Here is a 21,153-nt window from a genome sequence, read left to right as displayed (position 1 = left end):
AGGTATTGTCCAGCCCCTATCATCCTGCTTCACAGGGTTCTCTTGAACGTAGTCATCAGACCATCAAAGCACTCTTGAAAAAGTTTTGTAGTGAAACCTCAAAGGATTGGGATAAGCAGATTGACCTAATAATGTGTATTTTCAGAAGTCTCCCCAATGAGTCCCTAGGAGTATCTCCTTATGAGATGCTCTACGGCCGTAAGTGCCGTACTCCCCTTAAGGCTTTCAAAGACTCTCTCAGAGATGCCACCTTCAGTGAGCATCAGAATGTGCCCCAGTTTCTTCAAAACCTTCAACACATTCTAGAGAGAGTCCACCGCTTTGCTCATGATAATCTATTGAAAGCCCAGGTGAGAATGAAGACTCATTACGACCAGACCAGCAAAGTAAGAAAATTCAAGCCGGGAGACTTCGTCCTTGCTTATTTCCCTATCCCAGGTTCACCTTTACAAAACAGATTTTCAGGACCCTACTGCGTCAAAGAGTGCAGGAATAATAATAATTATGTGATAGAGACTCCTGATAGGCGGCGGAAGACCCAGCTGTGCCACGTCAACCTCCTGAAGCAATATAATGGTACTCCTCCCACTGTCTTGACTAATTATTCCACATTCACAGAACCCTACATCCACAGTGAGACCTTCCCAGCTTCTCCTCCCGAAAGCACTGACAAGGAGTCAGCGCTTTCTAATTCCGAAATCCTTAATGATCTTCCCAAATGCTTTCAGGATAATACTCGTGCTCCTATGCCCTCTTCTAATTCCACTCTCACCTCGTCAGATAAGCCCTACATCCTCCATGTCGACGCCAATGGTACCGACGATGGTGGTGTCGTGATGCAGCAACGAGGCGAGAAGAATACACCTGTCAGCGACTACTGCTACAAGGAACGATGGAACAATTGGCAAGGAGCTACTCTTCCTCATCCTGAAGCTTCAGCACTTCACTCCACACCTGAAAAGTGCTCGGTCCACCATCAACACGGACCACACCACCCTACACCTCCTGCAGCACGCCCACTTCTCATCTCAACGTCTTCTACTATGGGCTTGCTAACTGCAGAAATTCAACCTGGAGACACGCTATATCAAGAGTCTGACAACATCTTAGCCCATGATCTCTCCAGAGTTTATGAAGTAGAAGCGACTCCATCCATTACTCCACCACATAACGACGTACTTCTTCCAGAACCGCAGGCTTCGGGGGAGAGTTGTGACGATAATCTCCTTCAAGAGATTGAGCCTGCTCTTCCCTCCAAAATTACGTCTTCACAACTATATAAAAGACTATGGAAGAAATGTCCAACAACGACAACAAACACCAGCAAGGCTTGCCAGGGTGAGCAGAAACGTATGCAACCAGCCACCTGTTCGAACTCCAACCACCAAACTACCCGTTGATCGCTACGACTCCGCTGATTGGTCGCCGGTCTGGCTGCACCTGCCTCGCCCCCCCCCATACTACCCGATGTCTGGGGTCGCCCCAACATCAGTCTTCAGAATGTTCCGTGCTTTCGTAGCCAGCACTCCTCCCAGCTAGACGTTAGCGTGTACTGAGAGAGGTGGTGGCTTTAAGCCAATATTCCAGCACCTCCCACTTAACTGTTGTATTGCACTTCTTGTTATTTTGCCTTAACGTAACTTTTCATTGTGTCATTTAAGTATTCTTATTATTTTGATTGATTGATTTTATTATACATATTTGTTTGTGCATTATTTTCATGTTTTGATTTATTTAACGTAATTAAAATTTCATTGTTAAAGTTTACTTGTGTTTTGTGTGTCTTCTCCTTACCTTACCACAGACGAAGTTCCAGTTTTTCTATTTTTTTTTTATAACTATGTGACGAGGCCATACCCCTAGCCTTAAACAGCCGAACACCAACGCGTTACCGTCACAAGTTATATGGGGGCACGGAACCTCGCCTCTATTGAATGTTCCGTGCTTTCGTAGCCAGCACTCCTCCCAGCTAGACGTTAGCGTGTACTGAGAGAGGTGGTGGCTTTAAGCCAATATTCCAGCACCTCCCACTTACCTTTTGTGTTGCACTTCTTGTTATTTTGACTTAACGTAACTTTTCATTGTGTCATTTAAGTATTCTTATTATTTTGATTCATTGATTTTATTATAAGAATTTGTTTGTGCATTATTTTCATGTTTTGATTTATTTAACGTAATTAAAATTTCATTGTTAAAGTTTACTTGTGTTTTGTGTGTCTTCTCCTTACCTTACCACAGACGAAGTTCCAGTTTTTTCTATTTTTTTTTATAACTATGTGACGAGGCCATACCCCTAGCCTTAAACAGCCGAACACCAACGCGTTACCGTCACAAGTTATATGGTTATATAGTTATATATGTAACATCGCACGGAACCTATATGGCCTCGTCACAATATATATATATTTATATATATATATATATATATATATATATATATATATATATAAACAAGCTTGCCTGAATGGTCCCCAAGCATATATGCCACTGAAAACTCCACACCCCGGAAGCGACTCGAACTTAGACGGCCAGGAGCACTTCACACCCCAGAGTCACCTTTTGGGTGTGGAGTTTTCAGTCGTTTATATGCTTGGGGACTATTCAAGCTCATTTGCATTTGTGTTGTTCACGTGGCCCCACAAAGTGAAGTGATTCGATGAAATAGCTATGCCCAAGATTACCACCATGTGACATCGGGACGGTGAGGGGAAATAGACTCGGCTACCATCTTTTGTACAGTCACTGATGGTAGAGTGGTTTAAGGCACCGTGTACACCAGTTGCAATGTGTTCCTGGCGGGCTAGGTTCGAGTCACTTCTGGGGTGTGGAGTTTTCAGTTGCGTATACGCTTGAGGACCATTGAAGCTTATTCGCCTTTGTATTGCTCTCGTGGCCCCACAAAAATGAGGGGATTTGATGAAATAGCTATGCCCAAGATTACCATCAAAGTGCCATTGGGGTGGTGGTTCAAATAACCTCAGCTATCACTGCCTTTTGTACAATCATTGATGGTCCAGTGGTTTAAGGCACCGTGTACACCACTTGCAATGTGCTCCTGGCAGTCCGGGTTCGAGTCACTTCTGGGGTGTGGAATTTTCAGTTACACACATATGTAGATATATACTACATATGTGAATGGTCCCCAATCCAATATGCAACTGAAAGCTCCTCACCCCTGAAAGATTTGAATCCAGACAGCTAGGGCTCTATGCACTTAAGAGTATCCCGTATTATATTGCTAGACCACACTGACTATAGGGGACCTCGTAGCCTGGTGGATAGCGCGCAGGACTCGTAATTCTGTGGCGCGGGTTCGATTCCCGCACGAGGCAGAAACAAATGGGCAAAGTTTCTTTCACCCTGAATGCCCCTGTTACCTAGCAGTAAATAGGTACCTGGGAGTTAGTCAGCTGTCACGGGCTGCTTCCTGGGGGTGGAGGCCTGGTCGAGGACCGGGCCGCGGGGACACTAAAGCCCCGAAATCATCTCAAGATAACCCCAAGATAACCTCAAGATACAAAAAGGTTGGAAGTCATGTGACCCTTACCCCAACCCCCGACAGCACTGGCCATCCTGGACCAGGGAGATCCAGGTCAGGATAAGGCTCCATAAGATAAGTGACAGTATATGGGTCCAGGTGACTTTATCCAGACTTGGACCCTTATCCAGTCACCTGGATAAGGGGCTTTTATCCAGGTGACTGGATATAAGTCCAGGAGAGGTCAATATGGCCCCACCTTCATTTAGTGCCACATGTGTGTGGGTCGGGTTAATAATACTGTGGTTTATGTTGTGTGTGTGTCGGTGTAGGTGACAGATGACGTGATCGACGAGACGGTCGACAACGCCAGCTTCAGTGTCGACACTTTCTTCTTCATCAGCGGCTTCCTGGTGACTTATGGAGTTCTGAAGGAGTTCAGCAGAGTAGGCAGGATCAACTGGATCATGTACTACGTTCACCGCGTCATCAGGTAGGATGTACACGTTCACCGCGTCATCAGGTAGGATGTACACGTTCACCGCGTCATCAGGTAGGATGTACTACGTTCACCGCGTCATCAGGTAGGATGTACTACGTTCACCGCGTCATCAGGTAGGATGTACTACGTTCACCGCGTCATCAGGTAGGATGTACTACGTTCACCGCGTCATCAGGTAGGATGTACTACGTTCACCGCGTCATCAGGTAGGATGTACACGTTCACCGCGTCATCAGGTAGGATGTACTACGTTCACAGAGTCATCAGGTAGGATGTACACGTTCACCGCGTCATCAGGTAGGATGTACACGTTCACCGCGTCATCAGGTAGGATGTACTACGTTCACCGCGTCATCAGGTAGGATGTACACGTTCACCGCGTCATCAGGTAGGATGTACACGTTCACCGCGTCATCAGGTAGGATGTACACGTTCACCGAGTCATCAGGTAGGATGTACTACGTTCACCGTGTCATCAGGTAGGATGTACTACGTTCACATGTCATCAGGTAGGATGTACTACGTTCACCGCGTCATCAGGTAGGATGTACACGTTCACCGTGTCATCAGGTAGGATGTACTACGTTCACCGTGTCATCAGGTAGGATGTACACGTTCACCGTGTCATCAGGTAGGATGTACTACGTTCACATGTCATCAGGTAGGATGTACTACGTTCACCGCGTCATCAGGTAGGATGTACTACGTTCACATGTCATCAGGTAGGATGTACTACGTTCACATGTCATCAGGTAGGATGTACTACGTTCACATGTCATCAGGTAGGATGTACTACGTTCACCGTGTCATCAGGTAGGATGTACTACGTTCACATGTCATCAGGTAGGATGTACACGTTCACTGAGTCATCAGGTAGGATGTACACGTTCACAGAGTCACGATTCTTCGCGGCGGGGATCGTATTCCAGGGACCTGCCCGAAACGCTACACATACTAGTGGCTGTACAAGAATGTAACAACTCTTGTATATATCTCAAAAAAAAGTGTAAAAATGTGTTTTTTCATCTGAATGCATCAAATCGGTAAATTTTGTAATAATTCTTTAAAAATAGTAAATGGCACTATTTTTGCAGAATTATTACAAGATAATAGTACCCTTGTAGGGGTTTGATATAATACTGTAGAATGTCTACTGGTTTTACCTGAAATAATGTTTGTTACAGTTGATTATGGATACTGTATAGTGTAATGAAATGCTCTTACTGTGTTAAAAACACTATTTTTTTTAAAAGATAATTTAGTAATCAGCAGCTCTGAAAATCAGTTGATTAAAGATAATGCTGGATAATACACTTAAATGTGTACATACATATTGTTACCCCAAGTGAGATATAATGGTATATATATGAAATGAGATGTAATTGTGTCTGTGGCACTGATAAAATCAGGTACTGTGGTTTTTGACACAGAGCAGTTACTAGTATGCTATGAATGCTTACTAGGTAATGGCTAAGGTGGTCTGGCCACTGTAAACAATTTGTTCATTGTGGATATATAGATATTATAGATATTGGCTGTAAGCTAGGTTAGGCTATTATGTGAAAAAATTATTCCAATGCAAAATCAATTAGTTTCTTATGTATTTTGCTATTGAAATATTCGGTAAACGAAGGACCATAAATATGGTCTGAAGAGTACTGATGTAACCATCTAGGTTCAAAGGACCGTAAATGTAGGAAATACTGTTGGGATTAATGTGAGAGGAGAACTACTAGGGACTTGTACTGTACTAAATTAAAAATTACTGTATGCAAAATTACTTCAACTTAAGTCTGTAGCTAGGGTCATAAATCCTTGCTCTTCTTTTCCTAGTGATAGACTCCTCCACCGGGGATCGAACCTGGAGACAAGTGGGCAAAATGTTTCTTTCACCCTGATGCCCCTGTTACCTAGCAGTAAATAAGTACCTGGGAGTTAGACAGCTGCTACGGGCTGTTTCCTGGGGTGTGTGTAACAAAAAGGACTGGTCGAGGACCGGACCGTGGGGACGCTAAGCCCCGAAATCATCTCTAGATAACCTTAAGATAGCCATCAGGCTCCCTCATGCTATCAAGTCAGGTACTCACCTGAAGTTTGGTGTGTGTAAAGAGGTCAGGCTCGGCTCTGTGAACTTTGGTCCCACGTTCCGTGTTTATAGTCCTAGGGTGCAGGGATTGATCCCCGACGCAGACAGAAACAAATAGGCAGAGTTTCTTTCATCCTGATGCCTCTGTTCACCAAGCTGTAAATAGACACCTGCGAATTAGACAGCTGCTAAGGGCTGCTTCCTATGTGTGTGTGTGTGTGGGGGGGGGGGAATAGTTGATTGATTGACAGTTGTGAGGCGGACCGAAAGAGCAAGAGCTCAACCCCTACAAGCACAATTAGGTGAGTACACATTCTTTTGAACAAACATTGATTAATTGATTAATTGATTGATTGATTCATTCTTATATGATGGTTTGTGTTGTTGTGCAATAGGTTAGCGCCACCCATAGCCTTGACTGGTGCCGTGATGGCCACGCTGGCAAGGTTCCTGGTGTTCGGGCCCCTTGCCATGCACATTGAGCGGACCGTCGTGGAGATCTGTCAGCAGTACTGGTGGGCAGACTTCCTCTTTGCCACCAACTTTATGAATCATATGGTGAGTGTCTGCTGTCATACCCATGACACAAACATTAACATGACATTACTGATAATAAACCTTTCTGTGGATTGTCACGGCAGCACAGAGGCACAGCATCAATGGATTTCTTTTTCGTTCTCAGCGGTATTAGTTACAAACCTGAAGTTGGGATTTATAGATTAGGGTTATCATTTTGGTTACTTATCAAATTATCAGTGTAATATATAATTATTATCTTAAACGACATTACCATTATCATATATATATATATAATAATTTTCATAATTATAGCAATTTTCATAATTGTAGCAATTATCGTAATCCACATATTATGGAAAGTATCATTATATATAATTATCATATTTATCATAATCTGGTTCATTATTATCATTAGCATAATAACAATTATAGTCATTATAATTATCATTATCGTAATTATCATTATCTGTGTAATCATCATCATCATCATCTTTATCATTATTTTTTCAGAATTATCATCATTATCATCAACATTATCCTCATACTCTTCTTTGTCATAATTCCCCTAATTACCGTCATCCTCACCTTCCCTCTTATCAGCACGAGCATCTTGAGGTTATCTTGAGATGATTTCAGGGCTTAGCGTCCCCGCGGCCCGGTCCTCGACCAGGCCTCCCTTTTGTTACACATCCCCAGGACGCAGCCCGTAGCAGCTGTCTAACTCCCAGGTACCTATTTACTGCTAGGTGAATAGGATCATTAGGACCGAACCCGCAACCTTAGAACTACGAATCCCCAGCGCTGTCCATTTAGCCGTCAGGCCCCTACATCATAATATTCCCCTACTTCCTCTTGCTACATTTAACCACAGGTCCTCTGCTATATACTTAATAATGTCAATATTATGTAATTAGGTTATTAGGCTAGTTGTGTTTTATTTTATATATTTTTTTCTTCATTGAGGTTCAGGGGCCCACAAGTAAAGCAAAGTAATAAAGATTGCAAATATCAGCACTAATCAACCTGTCCTCAGGATGTCTGTGTCTTAGTGGTAATCACTAGAAAACTACTACTTAATTAGTGCTTTTATGTACTAAGTACCCGGGGATAGGTTAGGTTACATTACATTAGGTTAATACATAACAGTGTATTATTTTCAAGCATGTGAAGTATGAAATTCGAAAACTATTTGAGCTTCCCCTAATATATCACATTTAAAAATATAGACTTTGAAGCATATATAGAAAACGAGTTTACCATAAACTTTTTACACTATAAACCATCGATTTATAATGCAAAAAGTTATAACTTCGGAATATTTTCTGTTTAGAGCAGAGGTTCACTTGCCAGTTAACAGGTAGACTATTACTGGAACCGTATCAGACCACCACCAATATCTAGGTAACTATCCAGGTGGTATGGGACGTGTCTCAATGAGATCACTTTACCCAGAGAACGGGCTGCTAAAACTCTCCCTCCATTCATTACATCTTCTGCACTACATAGTAAAGATTCACATAGAAACAGTACCATCAAACTACATACTGGAGCATCACCTAGAACCAATACCATCACACTACGTACTGGGGCATCACCTAGAACCAGTACCATCACCTAGAACCAGTACCATCACACTACATACTGGAGCATCACCTAGAACCAGTACCATCACACTACATACTGGGCCATCACATAGAACCAGTACCATCACACTACATACTGGGACATCACATACAACCAGTACCATCACTCAACATGCTCGACAATCGTGAAGAACCAGTACTCTCACACTACGTACTGAGGCATTGTGTACAACCAGTATCTTCACACTACTGTCACAATGCATACTGGAGCATCACATAGAAGCAGTCTGCACTCACGTAATCCACCAAGAATTTACACACAGGGAATCCACCAAGAGTCTGCACTCTCGTAATCCACCAAGAGTCTGCACTCACGCAATCCACCAAGAGTCTACACTCACATAATCCACCAAGAGTCTGCACTCACGTTATCTACCAAGAGTCTACACTCACCTAATCCACCAAGAGTCTGCACTCACGTTATCTACCAAGAGTCTGCACAGCTACAATGAGGGTGTGGAGGCTACCGACCACGGACTTTACCAGTTGAGGTCAGCCGCTTCCCTACTGATGTAATCATGGCTCGACTGGTTCATCCATCGAATCTGGCTGCAGAACAGAACTGACTTCTCTTCTCACTAATTGAACCAATACGCCAACTCTTAAAAGCCACATCTAGGCACATATCTTCTGGCCCTCCACACGACGACCCTTTGTGCAGGAGTTTGAAACCGTTCCCGGTGTCTATTCCGGCCACCAGCACTACCACCGGCGACATCAGAGTCGTCTTTGGCGGCACTGACAGATGACACCCGAGGTCCCTGATGTCTCGACCAGCCGGTGGCCCTCACAGACGACGCCCGGAATCCTTGATGTCTCAACCAGCCGGCGGCACTCACAGACGACACCCGGGGTCCTTGACGTCTCGACCAGCCGGCTTACAACAGAGACCTTTGGCTCACAACACATCAAGTCGAAGCGTAACCATCACACTGCATACTGGAGCATCTTGTAGAACTCGTATCATCACACTGCATACTGGTGCAGCATGTAGACCCAGCACTGTCACGCGGCACTACAGCATCGTGTAGAACTCGTACCATCACACTACATACTGAAGCATCAGATAGAATTAGTAGTGTAAAACTACATACTGCGGCATAACAAAAATTGGCACCATTACACACTAGCGTCACACTTCACAACCGTTTTGGGGATGAGCTTATTGGCTTGTTAACCTCTAGAAGGTGATTCAGGCCATGTGTGTGGGAAAAACTTGCCAGGATTGCTATGAGAGGAGAACTACCAGGGACTTGTACTGAACTAAATTAAAAATTACTGTCTGCAATTAATTCAACTAAAGTCTCTAGCTAGGGTCGTAAATCCTAGCTCCTCTTTTCCTAATGACAGATTGTGGGTTGTAAAGGGCAGGTGAGGTGAATGAATTAGTTGTTAGGTTGATTGAAGATCCACAGTTCACCTGCAGACAAGTATCTCACATCAGCTTGTATTTTATACAAGGATAAGATTTAATAAATTCAGTTCTATGACTGAAGACTGGTTCTGTTTAAATCAGAGATTTAAACATGTACATAGTCTAGCCTAGCACCATAACTATCAACAGCCAATATATTCTTATACAATAAACAACAATTTAAATTGTAGAATAAATGACCTTAAATGTAGTCTAAGTACTGTTACTAAGTACTAGAAATTATATTCAATTAAATGAACTTATATGATAACTTAAAGATAATTAAGTAAGCAATTGTTAACCTAATTTATATATTCAAGTATATATATAGATATAGATATATTTATATGAAGAGCTTCAGTCAGCCTGATTGAATTTTTTCCCACACAATGGACACTCATGAGGTTTTGTTTACTGTGACTGAATCTTTTTTCACACAAGGGACACTCATGAAGTTTTGTGCTTGGAAAAATTCAACTACTGCACTGCAATATTAATAAACTTACTGAAATATGAGGCGTTGCCTCACTCTATAACCGACAGACAGACTCATTTAATATATCAAAGTTACACAAGCATACAATTGGCCAATTAATATACTAAATAACATCAATATACTTCTCTGACTGCCGGGGTGCCTGTTTGACAGTGTGCCAGACTAGATAACTCTCTTGTCGCGAGTTTAGGCACGATATTTTATATCACAGCTTTGCTGTATGATGTTCTAGTAGCGTAGCTATGTGATTGTCCTTAATTGCAGATGCAGAAAGATGAGGGTGGAGGTGGAGACATTATCACTGTGTGCTTCACTATACACTCCTATTTGATATAAATGTTCTAGGAATTTTTCTTGTAGATATTGTCCAGGTACTCCCCCAGTTCTAGAGAGTAATCTCTGGTGATAAAGATAATTTAATAAGGTGTCCTGAGCTAAGTAATGTTCACAAGACACTATAACACTTGTTCACTCTTTTGTCAATAAATGCATTCTGCCTGGGGGCGTCCCAGTCCGTCACCTTGTTCCAAACATGCCCCTCCCTATCCCTTGAGAGGGATAGCTTCCAATGAACATTGATTGATTATTTTTACTGTCTAGACATATGATTGAGATAAGATGTGATTATAATATAATTAGATATAGGATTTAAAGATTATAAGTACTACTGGATAGTACTATTGATTCTTATTAAGGATTCCTTTTAACTCTACTGGAAATCGATTAAATTCATTCCAATAGTTTTTAATTAAGAATCCTTCTAGAAGCTTCTAGATCCTTGAGAGATCATGCACAAAGTCACGTAGGCATATATAGGGCCTTAGGGTGTACGTGATCCTAGTGGCATTGTCATCTAGGATCAAGATGTATAATGAATCTATAGTGATTCTGATATAATTTTGAACTGATTTTGATATGATATAGATATGATATAGAAATAATACATTTCTTAGATGAAAATATAGATATTGTGGGTAAAATTTCCCACAACGTGTAAGAGCTTGCTGTCCCTCCTCTAAGTATACATTGGTCCAAGAACTAAAAATCCCCAGAGACCTGAATGCTGCAGTATTAAAAGTTATGACAAGTTTTGTAATAATAGGTATTTGTATGGTCAGCACAGTAACTGGACCAGGCAATGAGATGTAGTCATTGCATGAATTTGCCTTGGCAATAGACACATCTGGCAGGTTAGTGAGGCTGAGCCACTACCAGATTATTCAGATTGTAAACTCTGTGATAAACCTTTAATGCATTCACTAGAACACTATATTGTTGAATGTGAAACCGTAAAAAACTTTAGACCGTTTGGCATATTGTACCAACAACTGTGTAACTATTTCATTGAATCTGGTGTACTGAACGACATCCTAACAATTTATCCAAAATTTGTGTGTCCGTTTTAAAGAATGAAGAACAGTTTTATTTATTTATTTTAAGTTGCATCACTTATGAACCTATCCCTGCCCTTGTGTGGCAGTGCACAATAGAAAGTTGCATTTACATATTCGTACATTAAAACATTAATTGTAACCATGATATATAAATGCTTTATCCTACGTAAACATATAGTCTTGTGTATGACCCTCTGTCATAATACCAGCATTATTCTCACTTTAATATGACTTAATTGAAATCCTCAGAATAGGCAAAATTGTAATTAAATTTTGTCCATAAAAATGTTAATAATAATAATAAGGTGTGTATGTAAGGGCAGTGGAACATGTTCTTAGTCATGGTTGTATAATTGCAGTGTCTGGCGCAGTGCTGGTACACGGCTGCCGATACACAGATCTACATTGTGCTTCCACTGGTGCTCGCGCCTCTTCTTTACAAGCGCAAGATTGGTGAGTGTTACAGCGTTACCATGTGAAGCCTTCAGAGGTGTGGGTACTATCTGTTTAAGGACATTAGTGCTTATATATTAATATAACATAAATTCTTCTTCATATTCCTTCTTCTCCAACCCCACCCCCCCCCCTCCCCTTGAGTACATTTTTTTTTAAATCTGGTGCTTATAGAACAAAACTGCTTTGTTATCAGCATATGAGTTTTGACTCTGCTATTGCTATTGTATCCAGGTGTTTTTCCTCTGTTCTTTTCTTCATCTAATTTGCTGCTTTAGAGAGCCCATCAACTGCGGGTGGTCACTGTGATTCATACTAACGTTCCTCCCCAGGACTTCCACTGCTGGGGTTGGTCACTGCGGTATCCTTCGCCATCCCAACGACACTGTCGGCTGTCTATAATGTACCTCCTGCATTAAACTTTATGTAAGTTGCTCATTATTCTTCAAATGCCTGGTTAATTTAGCTTAACCTCAGTTTTGCTTTATTTCCTGAAAAAATTATGACGTAAAAACACTTGGAATGTTGCTAAGTACATAAGCCTACTCTCCGCTTTAAAATTAGCTAGGTCTCTTACTAAATTACTAATCCTAATCTCCCCATCAAAGTCAGGTCTTATTGCAAAAACATTATTCTGAGAACTGTTTTTTTGTAAAGCATTGGACAATCATCCCTTCCAGTTCGGCCCATTACCCACGCAGCTGTCAACCCATTCACCACCCATCACCCACCCAGCTGTCAACCCATTCATCACCCACCAGCTGTCAACCCATTCACCACCCATCACCCACCCAGCTGTCAACCCATCACCCACCTAGCTTTCAACCCATTCACCACCCATCACTTACCCAGCTGTCAACCTATTCATCACCCATCACCCACCCAGCTTTCGACCCATTCACCACCCATCACCCACCCAGCTGTCTACTCATCACCCATCCAGCTTTCAACCCATTCACCACCCATCACTTACCCAGCTGTCAACCTATTCACCACCAATCACCCACCCAGCTGTCAACCCATTCACCCACCCATCACCCACCCAGCTGTCAACCCATTCACCATCCAGCTGTCAACCCATTCACCACTCATCACCCACTCAGCTGTTAACCTCTCCTCCATCTCTCAGTCACGTAGCTGTCAACCCATCGACTTCCATTCAGCCATCCAGTGAACTGACAACACTCTGGGGTCCTATAATGACCTCAGTGGGGTCCTGTGGTGACCCCCAAAACCCTCCCTGGGGTCCATTGTTTATCCCAAGACCACCTGTGTACCTGCCACTCCCACTTATCGTCTCAGTAATGATGTTTTCGGCACTTTTCTTTTCCTATTTTTAGTTTATATAATCCTAAATGCACACAAGCATATACATATCCAAATGTATATGTATTCATGTATATCTTACATTCATGTGTTTGATGCATGTGAATGTGAAATGTCTTGGCTATGCCACATTCAGTTCACACTTATTCGTGTCATGAGCATCTAACTAAACAAGTATTCTTTTCCATGTTGTGTTATTTCAGTGTTTGTTTCATGATTTCTCTTAATAAAAATGTCATAATTATCATCTGTTGTGTTATTATTTAACATACAATTTTACTTATTATTTTGTATTTTCAATGCATAGATATTCAGCTATGAACATGTTTGAAAAATGTATGGAATATTTAATTTCTCAAACTTTATATATATATAAAAGAGACCTAGATTGAGTACTGCAATTTGGTCTAAAGTGTTTTGTTTACTGTGATAGAGACCCGGTTGAGGATCCGATTCGTCGCGTGGGACACCTACATGACCCCGTGGTGTCGAGCCAACTCTTACCTGGTGGGTGTGTGGGCTGGCTGGCTCATCTACACTGTGCGAGGCCGCACCATCAAACTCAAGCTGGTAAGGACACGCTTAATTGCTTGCATTATAAACTGCAGCAGCCACGTATAGGCCCATAGACCTTCTGCAGTTTCTTCCATTCTTACGCTTTTAACTATGTCATCAATCTAACTATGTCCATTAAGTGTTCACATGTGCTACTTACATGCAAACTTATATGCAAATAATTTCATAATAACGTACCTGAATAAATACTGTAACCAACTCCCAACATGAATGGGTTCAGAATGGACTGAAACGTCTTCGCCATTTTAAAATTAGTTGTAAATCCTTCCCTCATATGTTGTTACCACAAAAAGAGAAGGGGGGTTTATGTAAATACAAAAATTAAATTAAACTCCTGAAAGAAAATTAACAGCTTAGCTGTTAGTGAAAGTAGTTAGTGGGGGTCCTCTCCTTGAGTGGCTTCAGGTTGTGTGCGGGGAAGAAGACCCAGACAGGAATTATTGCTGCCCTCAATGACGAATTTCGCCGAATGTAGAAATGAAGGTCGGTTATCAGCAGAAACTAATGTGCCTCGCGGCCGATAAACACACAGACGGGCGATAATTGGGGAGCCCCAAGAGTCCCTCAGAGTGACAAGCACCGGCCCCGCCCCACACAGAGAACACTGGGGAGCCCCAAGAGTCCTTCAGAGTGACAAGCACCGGCCCCGCCCCACACAGAGAACACTGGGAGCCCCAAGAGTCCCTCAGAGTGACAAGCACCGGCCCCGCCCCACACAGAGAACACTGGGGAGCCCCAAGAGTCCCTCAGAGTGACAAGCACCGGCCCCGCCCCACACAGAGAACACTGGGGAGCCCCAAGAGTCCCTCAGGGTGACAAGCACCGGCTCCGCCCCACACAGAGAACACTGGGGGAGCAAAACCAAAAACTCGGACCCAACTAAAGCGCAAGTCATCCAGTCATTTCCGCCCAACCACTTGGGCTGGACGGTAGAGCGACGGTCTCGCGTCATGCAGGTCAGTGTTCAATTCCCGACTGTCCAAGTGGTTGGGCACCACTGCTTCCCCGCCGTCCCATCCCAAATCCTTATCTGATCCCTTCCCAATGCTTTATAGTCGTAATAGCTTGGCGCTTTTCCCCCTGTTAGTTTCCTTCCCTTCCCAGTGCCCTCCGACAGAGCAGATGCCAGCCGCCCACCACGGCTGAGGGCAAACCGGGAGCCCACCAACTCCTTGCACCTCTCGGCCAAGCCGGCGCCGAACACCGACACCCCGCCAGAAAACGTAAAAAATCTATCACCTATCCTGTGACCCAAGGCAATTTGTGCGCCAGGCGTCGTAACAATCCGTACCGTTGAATAGGGATGGCAAACGGCAGTATCAAATCCATAATCGTGAAACAAACGTGATCCGGCAGCTCCCAGGCGGAGGATGCGTCCAGACGTCCGCTTGTCGTCAAGGTTGAACCAGCGAACCTGGTGACTGTTGTTGTTGTTGATTTAGGGGCGAGGACGATCGTGAGATCGGATACGCCCTGGCGTACCCGTGATGGGTTAATCGCGAAGCCCGGAAAGGTGAAAAGCCAAGTCTAATTGCGAAACGGGTGACGTCAATCACATGAAACTATTATGCTTCGTGGCAAAGAAACGCAAACGGGTAGATGGTTGGGGAGCCCCAGGAGTCCCTCAGGGTGATAAGCACCGGCCCCGCCCCATACAAAGAACCAAGGGTAGCAAAACCAAAACTCGGCCCCCAACTAAAACGCAAAAGTCATCCAGTGTCCCCCGGCAGAGTAGAAGCCAGCTGCCCACCACTGCTCAGGGCACACCAGGACCCCACCAACCCCGGCACCTCTCGGCAAGCTGGCTCTGAACACCGTCACCCCACCAGGAGAACCAGCCAGAACACGTCAAAAAAATCTATCAACAATCCCGTGACCCAAGGCGATATATGAGCCAGGCGCCGTACACCTGGACCGTTGAATAGAGATGAAAACGGCTGTAGCAAAGTCAAAACGCGAAAACAGAACGTGATCAGCCGACTCCCAGGCGGAGGAGGTGTCCAGACGTCCGCTCGTCGTCAAGGTTGAACCAGCGAACTTGCTGACTGTTGTTGTTGTTGAGTTAGGGGCGACGACGATCGTGGGATCGGATGCGCCCCGGCGTACCCGTGAAGGGTGAATCACAAAGCCAGGAAAGGCAAAATGCCAAGCCAAAACGCGAAACGAGTGACGCCAAGCACTAGAAACTAATACGCCACACGGCAAAGCAACGCACAAAGGGAGAGGCAGAAGCACATAATAGAAACAGGCAAACAAACAGCCAGAAGGGCACACAGCATGTCATAGAGCAAATACACAGGAAATCAGAGCACATACTTGCCCGGGAACCTGGCCCGCGGGAGCCGTACATTAAATGCCTCCCAGAACACCCATTGCAATGGGTCCCGTCCATCCACCGGGGACGCCATAACATCTGGAACCGGGGCAACAAACACCTGCAAACAGGGGACCCAGATGGTAGTACTCATGAGGCGAGAAGTCGCTACTCGCCCCCACATGAAGGGAACTTGCCCACCATGAAAGCACTCCGGTCCGTCAGACAGCAGTAACTCAGCAATCTTCGACCAGTGACCCGGCGGCATCACAGACGCCAGCAACACGTCCCCTAGGGCCCCAACGCGCACCCGCGGCCCCGGGCACACCACCAGACGACAGCAGGGAACCCGGATGGCGCGCATCCTTCCGTAACGTCACCACCAGGCCACGCCCAGCACCAGAGTCCACACCATCCCTGGCAGCAGAAGCCACCACCCCCCACTGTGGAGAGTCCCCCGGCAGAGAAAGAACCGAAGGCACGTCCGAGACACAGGCACCAGCACCAGCAGGCACATGGACCTCCGCCACCATGAACCGCGGAGACATCGACGCATCCGTATCCACACTGTCAATACCCGAAGACCCGCGGTCACTGAAGTCACCAACGTCGGCCCAGGCAGAAGACGAACGCCGGGAACGTTTGGGCACCGGCTGGATATCGTCAGAGCTGGTAAGGCGACCCAGAAACACGGGTACCACGAGGCCGGAGGAACTGACGCCCGACACAGAACGGCAGCAGCTTCTACCACAGGGGAAACCGGGCCACGCACAGCGGGAGGCTCCGCAGCCACCCCAGCACCAAGCACATCCAGGACCCGAGTCACGGACACAGGGCCAGGTGCAGCATCAGAAGACGAGGGAGAAGACAGCGACGTCACACAGGGAGTTCCAGGAAGGCCCACGGGAGCAGCTGGAACAGCGACAGGATCAGGCAGACCAACCGACGGTACCTCAAGAACCGGAGGAGGGACGGCAACAACCGGAGGAACGGCAGGCTCCGCTCGGGAAGCTGCAGCAGCAAATGGGACGCGCACCACCTCATCAACATCACCGGAGACTGCCTCCAGAGGGAGCGGCGTGAAATCCTCGTCGCGGAACAAGTTGACAGGAGCAGCAGGGGCCTCAGAGCACCCGGCAGCCTGATGCCCCAACAGGCCACACCGGAAACAGGTACGAGGCTGCCGGGCATAATACACCCGGACGTAGTATCCCATAAGCCGGACAGAAAAAGGTATATCCGACCACAGGCGCATCCCCAACGTGCGAATGTTTGTACGCCTCCCAGCATACCGCCCCGAGGAGAGTGTGTTCACCTGCACGCTGACAACAGTACCAAACCCCCCGAAGTAACACCGGAGGAGGTCATCAGGGAACTCCAAGGGCGCACCATGGATACTGACATAAGTCAGGGCACCACTGCGGTCCGAAATCGCCACAGAGCCGGCATCGTCTGGCAACGGCAACGTACGCCCCCGTACCGACGGAGGAAGTCCCCAGTTCTCGTCCTCCCCCACGAACCTAATAACAACCCGATGGGCCGTAACTAGCTCCACACTGTAAACAGCTTTCACCGGGATACGAAGCATGTCACACATCACCATCTCAATGGTCGGATAACCAGCCTTACAAGTGAACTCCAGGCCCACGGAGTTCACACGCTGAACAGGAGGAAGATGGCCCCCCATGTCAGAACTGCCACGTCAACGCAGCCAGGCAGGCAACAAAACTGGTAGGGCAGGGACGCCCACACCACCTGGCGACCAAAACAGCAAACAACTCCAACAGACATGGAGGGTCGGTAAACGTCCTCACTCCACGGCCGCTAGCAGTCGACCAACTTGCTGACTGTTGTTGTGTGAGACTGGCGTGCTGACGACGCTTCACCTCTAGGTGGCAATGAGTGAGGTGGGTGTATCTTGCCCGCTCTCCATTAAACTCTTGATATTAACTCATGATTGCCTAATTTATCCGTCCTAACGGCTTACTACCCAAAGTATTATTCATATTGAACTATTTTTTATTTGTATTATTAATATCGATCATTTTTAAATGGTAATTTGATTAATGTAACCTGAAAAGGGTACTACCGGCAAGGGTTAATTACCGGCACCTATCGGTTCTCTTTGGCGTCATGCGACGTCTGATTTCGCTAAATCGACTTTTCTTTCGTTACTGCCCACAGTAATATGGTCTGACATCTAAAAATGGCTAGACCCGCGCCATGTGCTCCATTGTGTTTATAATACACCTATAGGCCATGCCTAACTTAACCTTAAGTGGATATTTTCCCACAGCCTTCATTTGAGGTATGTGTTGTTCTACCTAGTGTGTCTCGTATGTGCGTATGGAAGTTGCCTCTCGGCAGCTATACATGATACTCTGGTTATATTAATGCTTGGTTAACACATTTCTGAAAATACTGAGCCTGTTTCTAATGTTACTAGATGGGGTTCCCTCTAGAAGGGGAATGATGTTGGGGGAGTTGGGATGTTTGGGGAAAGGGAAGAAGAGGAGGGAGGAGGAAGGTGAAGAGGGAAGGAAAGAGGATGGGGGAGATTGGGAATGAGAGTGGAAAGGGAAGGAGAGCTAGAGAGGGGGATTTTGGGGGACAAAAGGGGAGAAGGGGGATAGGGAAGGATAGATGAGAGTGTAAGAGAGATTAATAGAGAGGGGGAAGTATCATAGGATTAAGCCTGTACGACTATATCAACTCGTCCTCCTGAAGTGAGAGTACTTACAGTAACCAGTTGGTCGTAAGTACCAATATGTAGTGATGGATCACCAAAACCTTCATTTTTTTGTACTTTGAATTGAATAGTCCTGAAAAATAAAGCCAAAACTATACTTAAATATTCCTAAGTCTAGTGTAGCACATATATGTAATATATTAGGCCTAAGATAGCGTGTTTTAGGCCTAGGGGTGCTAGGATAGGTCTTATATTTATTTTGTCGTTCAAAAATTTCACATTTGTCCAAATTTAATAACAAAGTCAAATTTTTTGCCAGTCCATCACGATATATTGGTAGTGACCAAATGGTTGCTGTAAGTACCTTCATAGTAGGAGGATGGGTCGGACCACATAGTACTACGTGCTGGGATATGTGGACAAGGTGCTGGGATATGTGGACAAGGTGCTGGGATATGTGGACAAGGTGCTGGGATATGTGGACAAGGTGCTGGGATATGTGAACATGGTACTGGGATAAGACGAAGGGAAGGAGTGGTGCCCAACCACTTGGACTGGTCGGTACACAAGTGGTCTGGTTTCTTGCGTATCAAACGTCGGCGTTCGATTCGCGAGATGCTAACAATGAATAAATAATTAAGTGCAATACCACACAAGGTAAGTAATGGTGATATATTTAATACGAGAGTTTTGGAGGGATGGTGGAGTAAGACACAGTTCCTCTCTGTGACCCCAAACAATCACAGTCCTTCCATGACCAGTAATATTTGCCTCTCCCGCTGGGTGTAGTGGCAGACGGTGTTGGGGTGGGCTGCGGCGACGACGGTGGCCTCGCTGGTGCTGTACGGGATGGCCAGGTACGACACCTGGGGGGACGACCAGGTGCCCCTCCCTCGCGCCCCCAGCATCATCTACGCGGGCTTCAGCCGGGGCGCCTGGTGCCTCGCCCTCCTCTGGCTCGTCTTTGCTTGTCATACTGGAAATGGAGGTGAGAGCACGTGGCTTGACGACTTGTCAATGTGTCGTATAGAGATTATTTATAGGTAGGAACTGAGGCATTTATAGGTAGGACTCTGAGGACAATAACGTTTCTGGACAAATGAATACTAGTTTACTTGTCGGACGGGCGACCTGGGCACGATAATAGAATAATGAAAAAAATATATATAAATTGTTTTAAAATGCACGCATTAATTAATTTATGTTATGAAATTATTGCACGTGTTTACACACACACACACACACACACTACCAATCCTGGAGTATGCGGCCCCAGCATGGAGCCCGTACCTTGTCAAGCACAAGACGAAGCTGGAAAAAGTCCAAAAGTATTCTACTAGACTAGTCCCAGAACTAAGAGGCATGAGTTATGAGGAAAGGCTGCGGGAAATGCACCTTACGACACTGGAAGACAGAGTAAGGGGGGACATGATCACAACCTACAAAATCCTCAGGGGAATCGACCGGGTAAACAAGGATGAACTATTCAACACTGGTGGGACGCGAACAAGGGGACACAGGTGGAAGCTGAGTACCCAAATGAGCCACAGAGACGTTAGAAAGAACTTTTTCAGTGTCAGAGTAGTTAGTAAATGGAATGCATTAGGAAGTGATGTGGTGGAGGCTGACTCCATACACAGTTTCAAATGTAGATATGATAGAGCCCAATAGGCTCAGGAATCTGTACACCAGTTGATTGACGGTTGAGAGGCGGGACCAAAGAGCCAGAGCTCAACCCCCGCAAGCACAATTAGGTGAGTACACACACACACACACACACACACACACACACACACACACCACACACACACACACACACACACACACACACACACACACACACACACACACACACACACACACACACACACACACACACATAAGGGAGTACCTAAGCAACAGAAGACAGCGAGTCACTGTGTGGTGAGGTCTCAGAGTGGCGAGGCGTCACCAGTGGAGTCCCGCAGGGTTCAGTCCGTGGACCTATACTGTTTCTGATATATGTACATGATCTCCCAGAGGGTATAGACTCGTTCCTCTCAATGTTTGCTGATGATGCAAAAATTATGAGGAGGATTAAGACAGAGGAAGATAGTAAGAGGCTACAAGAGGACCTAAACAAACTGAATGAATGACCAGGCATTTGGCAAGCTGCAAATTTAGCATCTTTATACACGAATGAAAACAGAGGAGAAAAGGTTAACTACAGGTGTTGCTGAAATTGTTCCCTGCAAAACTTGGCAACATTACAAAAACTCGTTTC

At 45.2% G+C, this 21,153-nt stretch overlaps 1 protein-coding gene across 1 annotated transcript in view; it reads left to right on the top strand.

Annotated features, from left to right (window-relative positions):
• The window catches only part of LOC138349807 (nose resistant to fluoxetine protein 6-like), a 43,673-nt gene extending 23,791 nt beyond the window's left edge, over window positions 1–19,882 (top strand). The window contains exons 9-14 of the mRNA XM_069313880.1: window positions 3,811–3,971; window positions 6,462–6,624; window positions 11,892–11,985; window positions 12,318–12,411; window positions 13,745–13,881; window positions 19,680–19,882. Coding sequence (XP_069169981.1) covers window positions 3,811–3,971; window positions 6,462–6,624; window positions 11,892–11,985; window positions 12,318–12,411; window positions 13,745–13,881; window positions 19,680–19,882 — 852 coding nt within the window. The remainder of the gene's footprint in view (window positions 1–3,810; window positions 3,972–6,461; window positions 6,625–11,891; window positions 11,986–12,317; window positions 12,412–13,744; window positions 13,882–19,679) is intronic.
• The last annotated feature ends 1,271 nt before the right edge of the window (window positions 19,883–21,153 follow it).

The sequence above is a fragment of the Procambarus clarkii genome, chromosome 7, assembly GCF_040958095.1.
Source record: "Procambarus clarkii isolate CNS0578487 chromosome 7, FALCON_Pclarkii_2.0, whole genome shotgun sequence".
NCBI lineage: Eukaryota > Metazoa > Arthropoda > Malacostraca > Decapoda > Cambaridae > Procambarus > Procambarus clarkii.
Note: the sequence above shows the minus strand (reverse complement) of the source record. Positions and strands in the feature narration are given on the sequence as shown.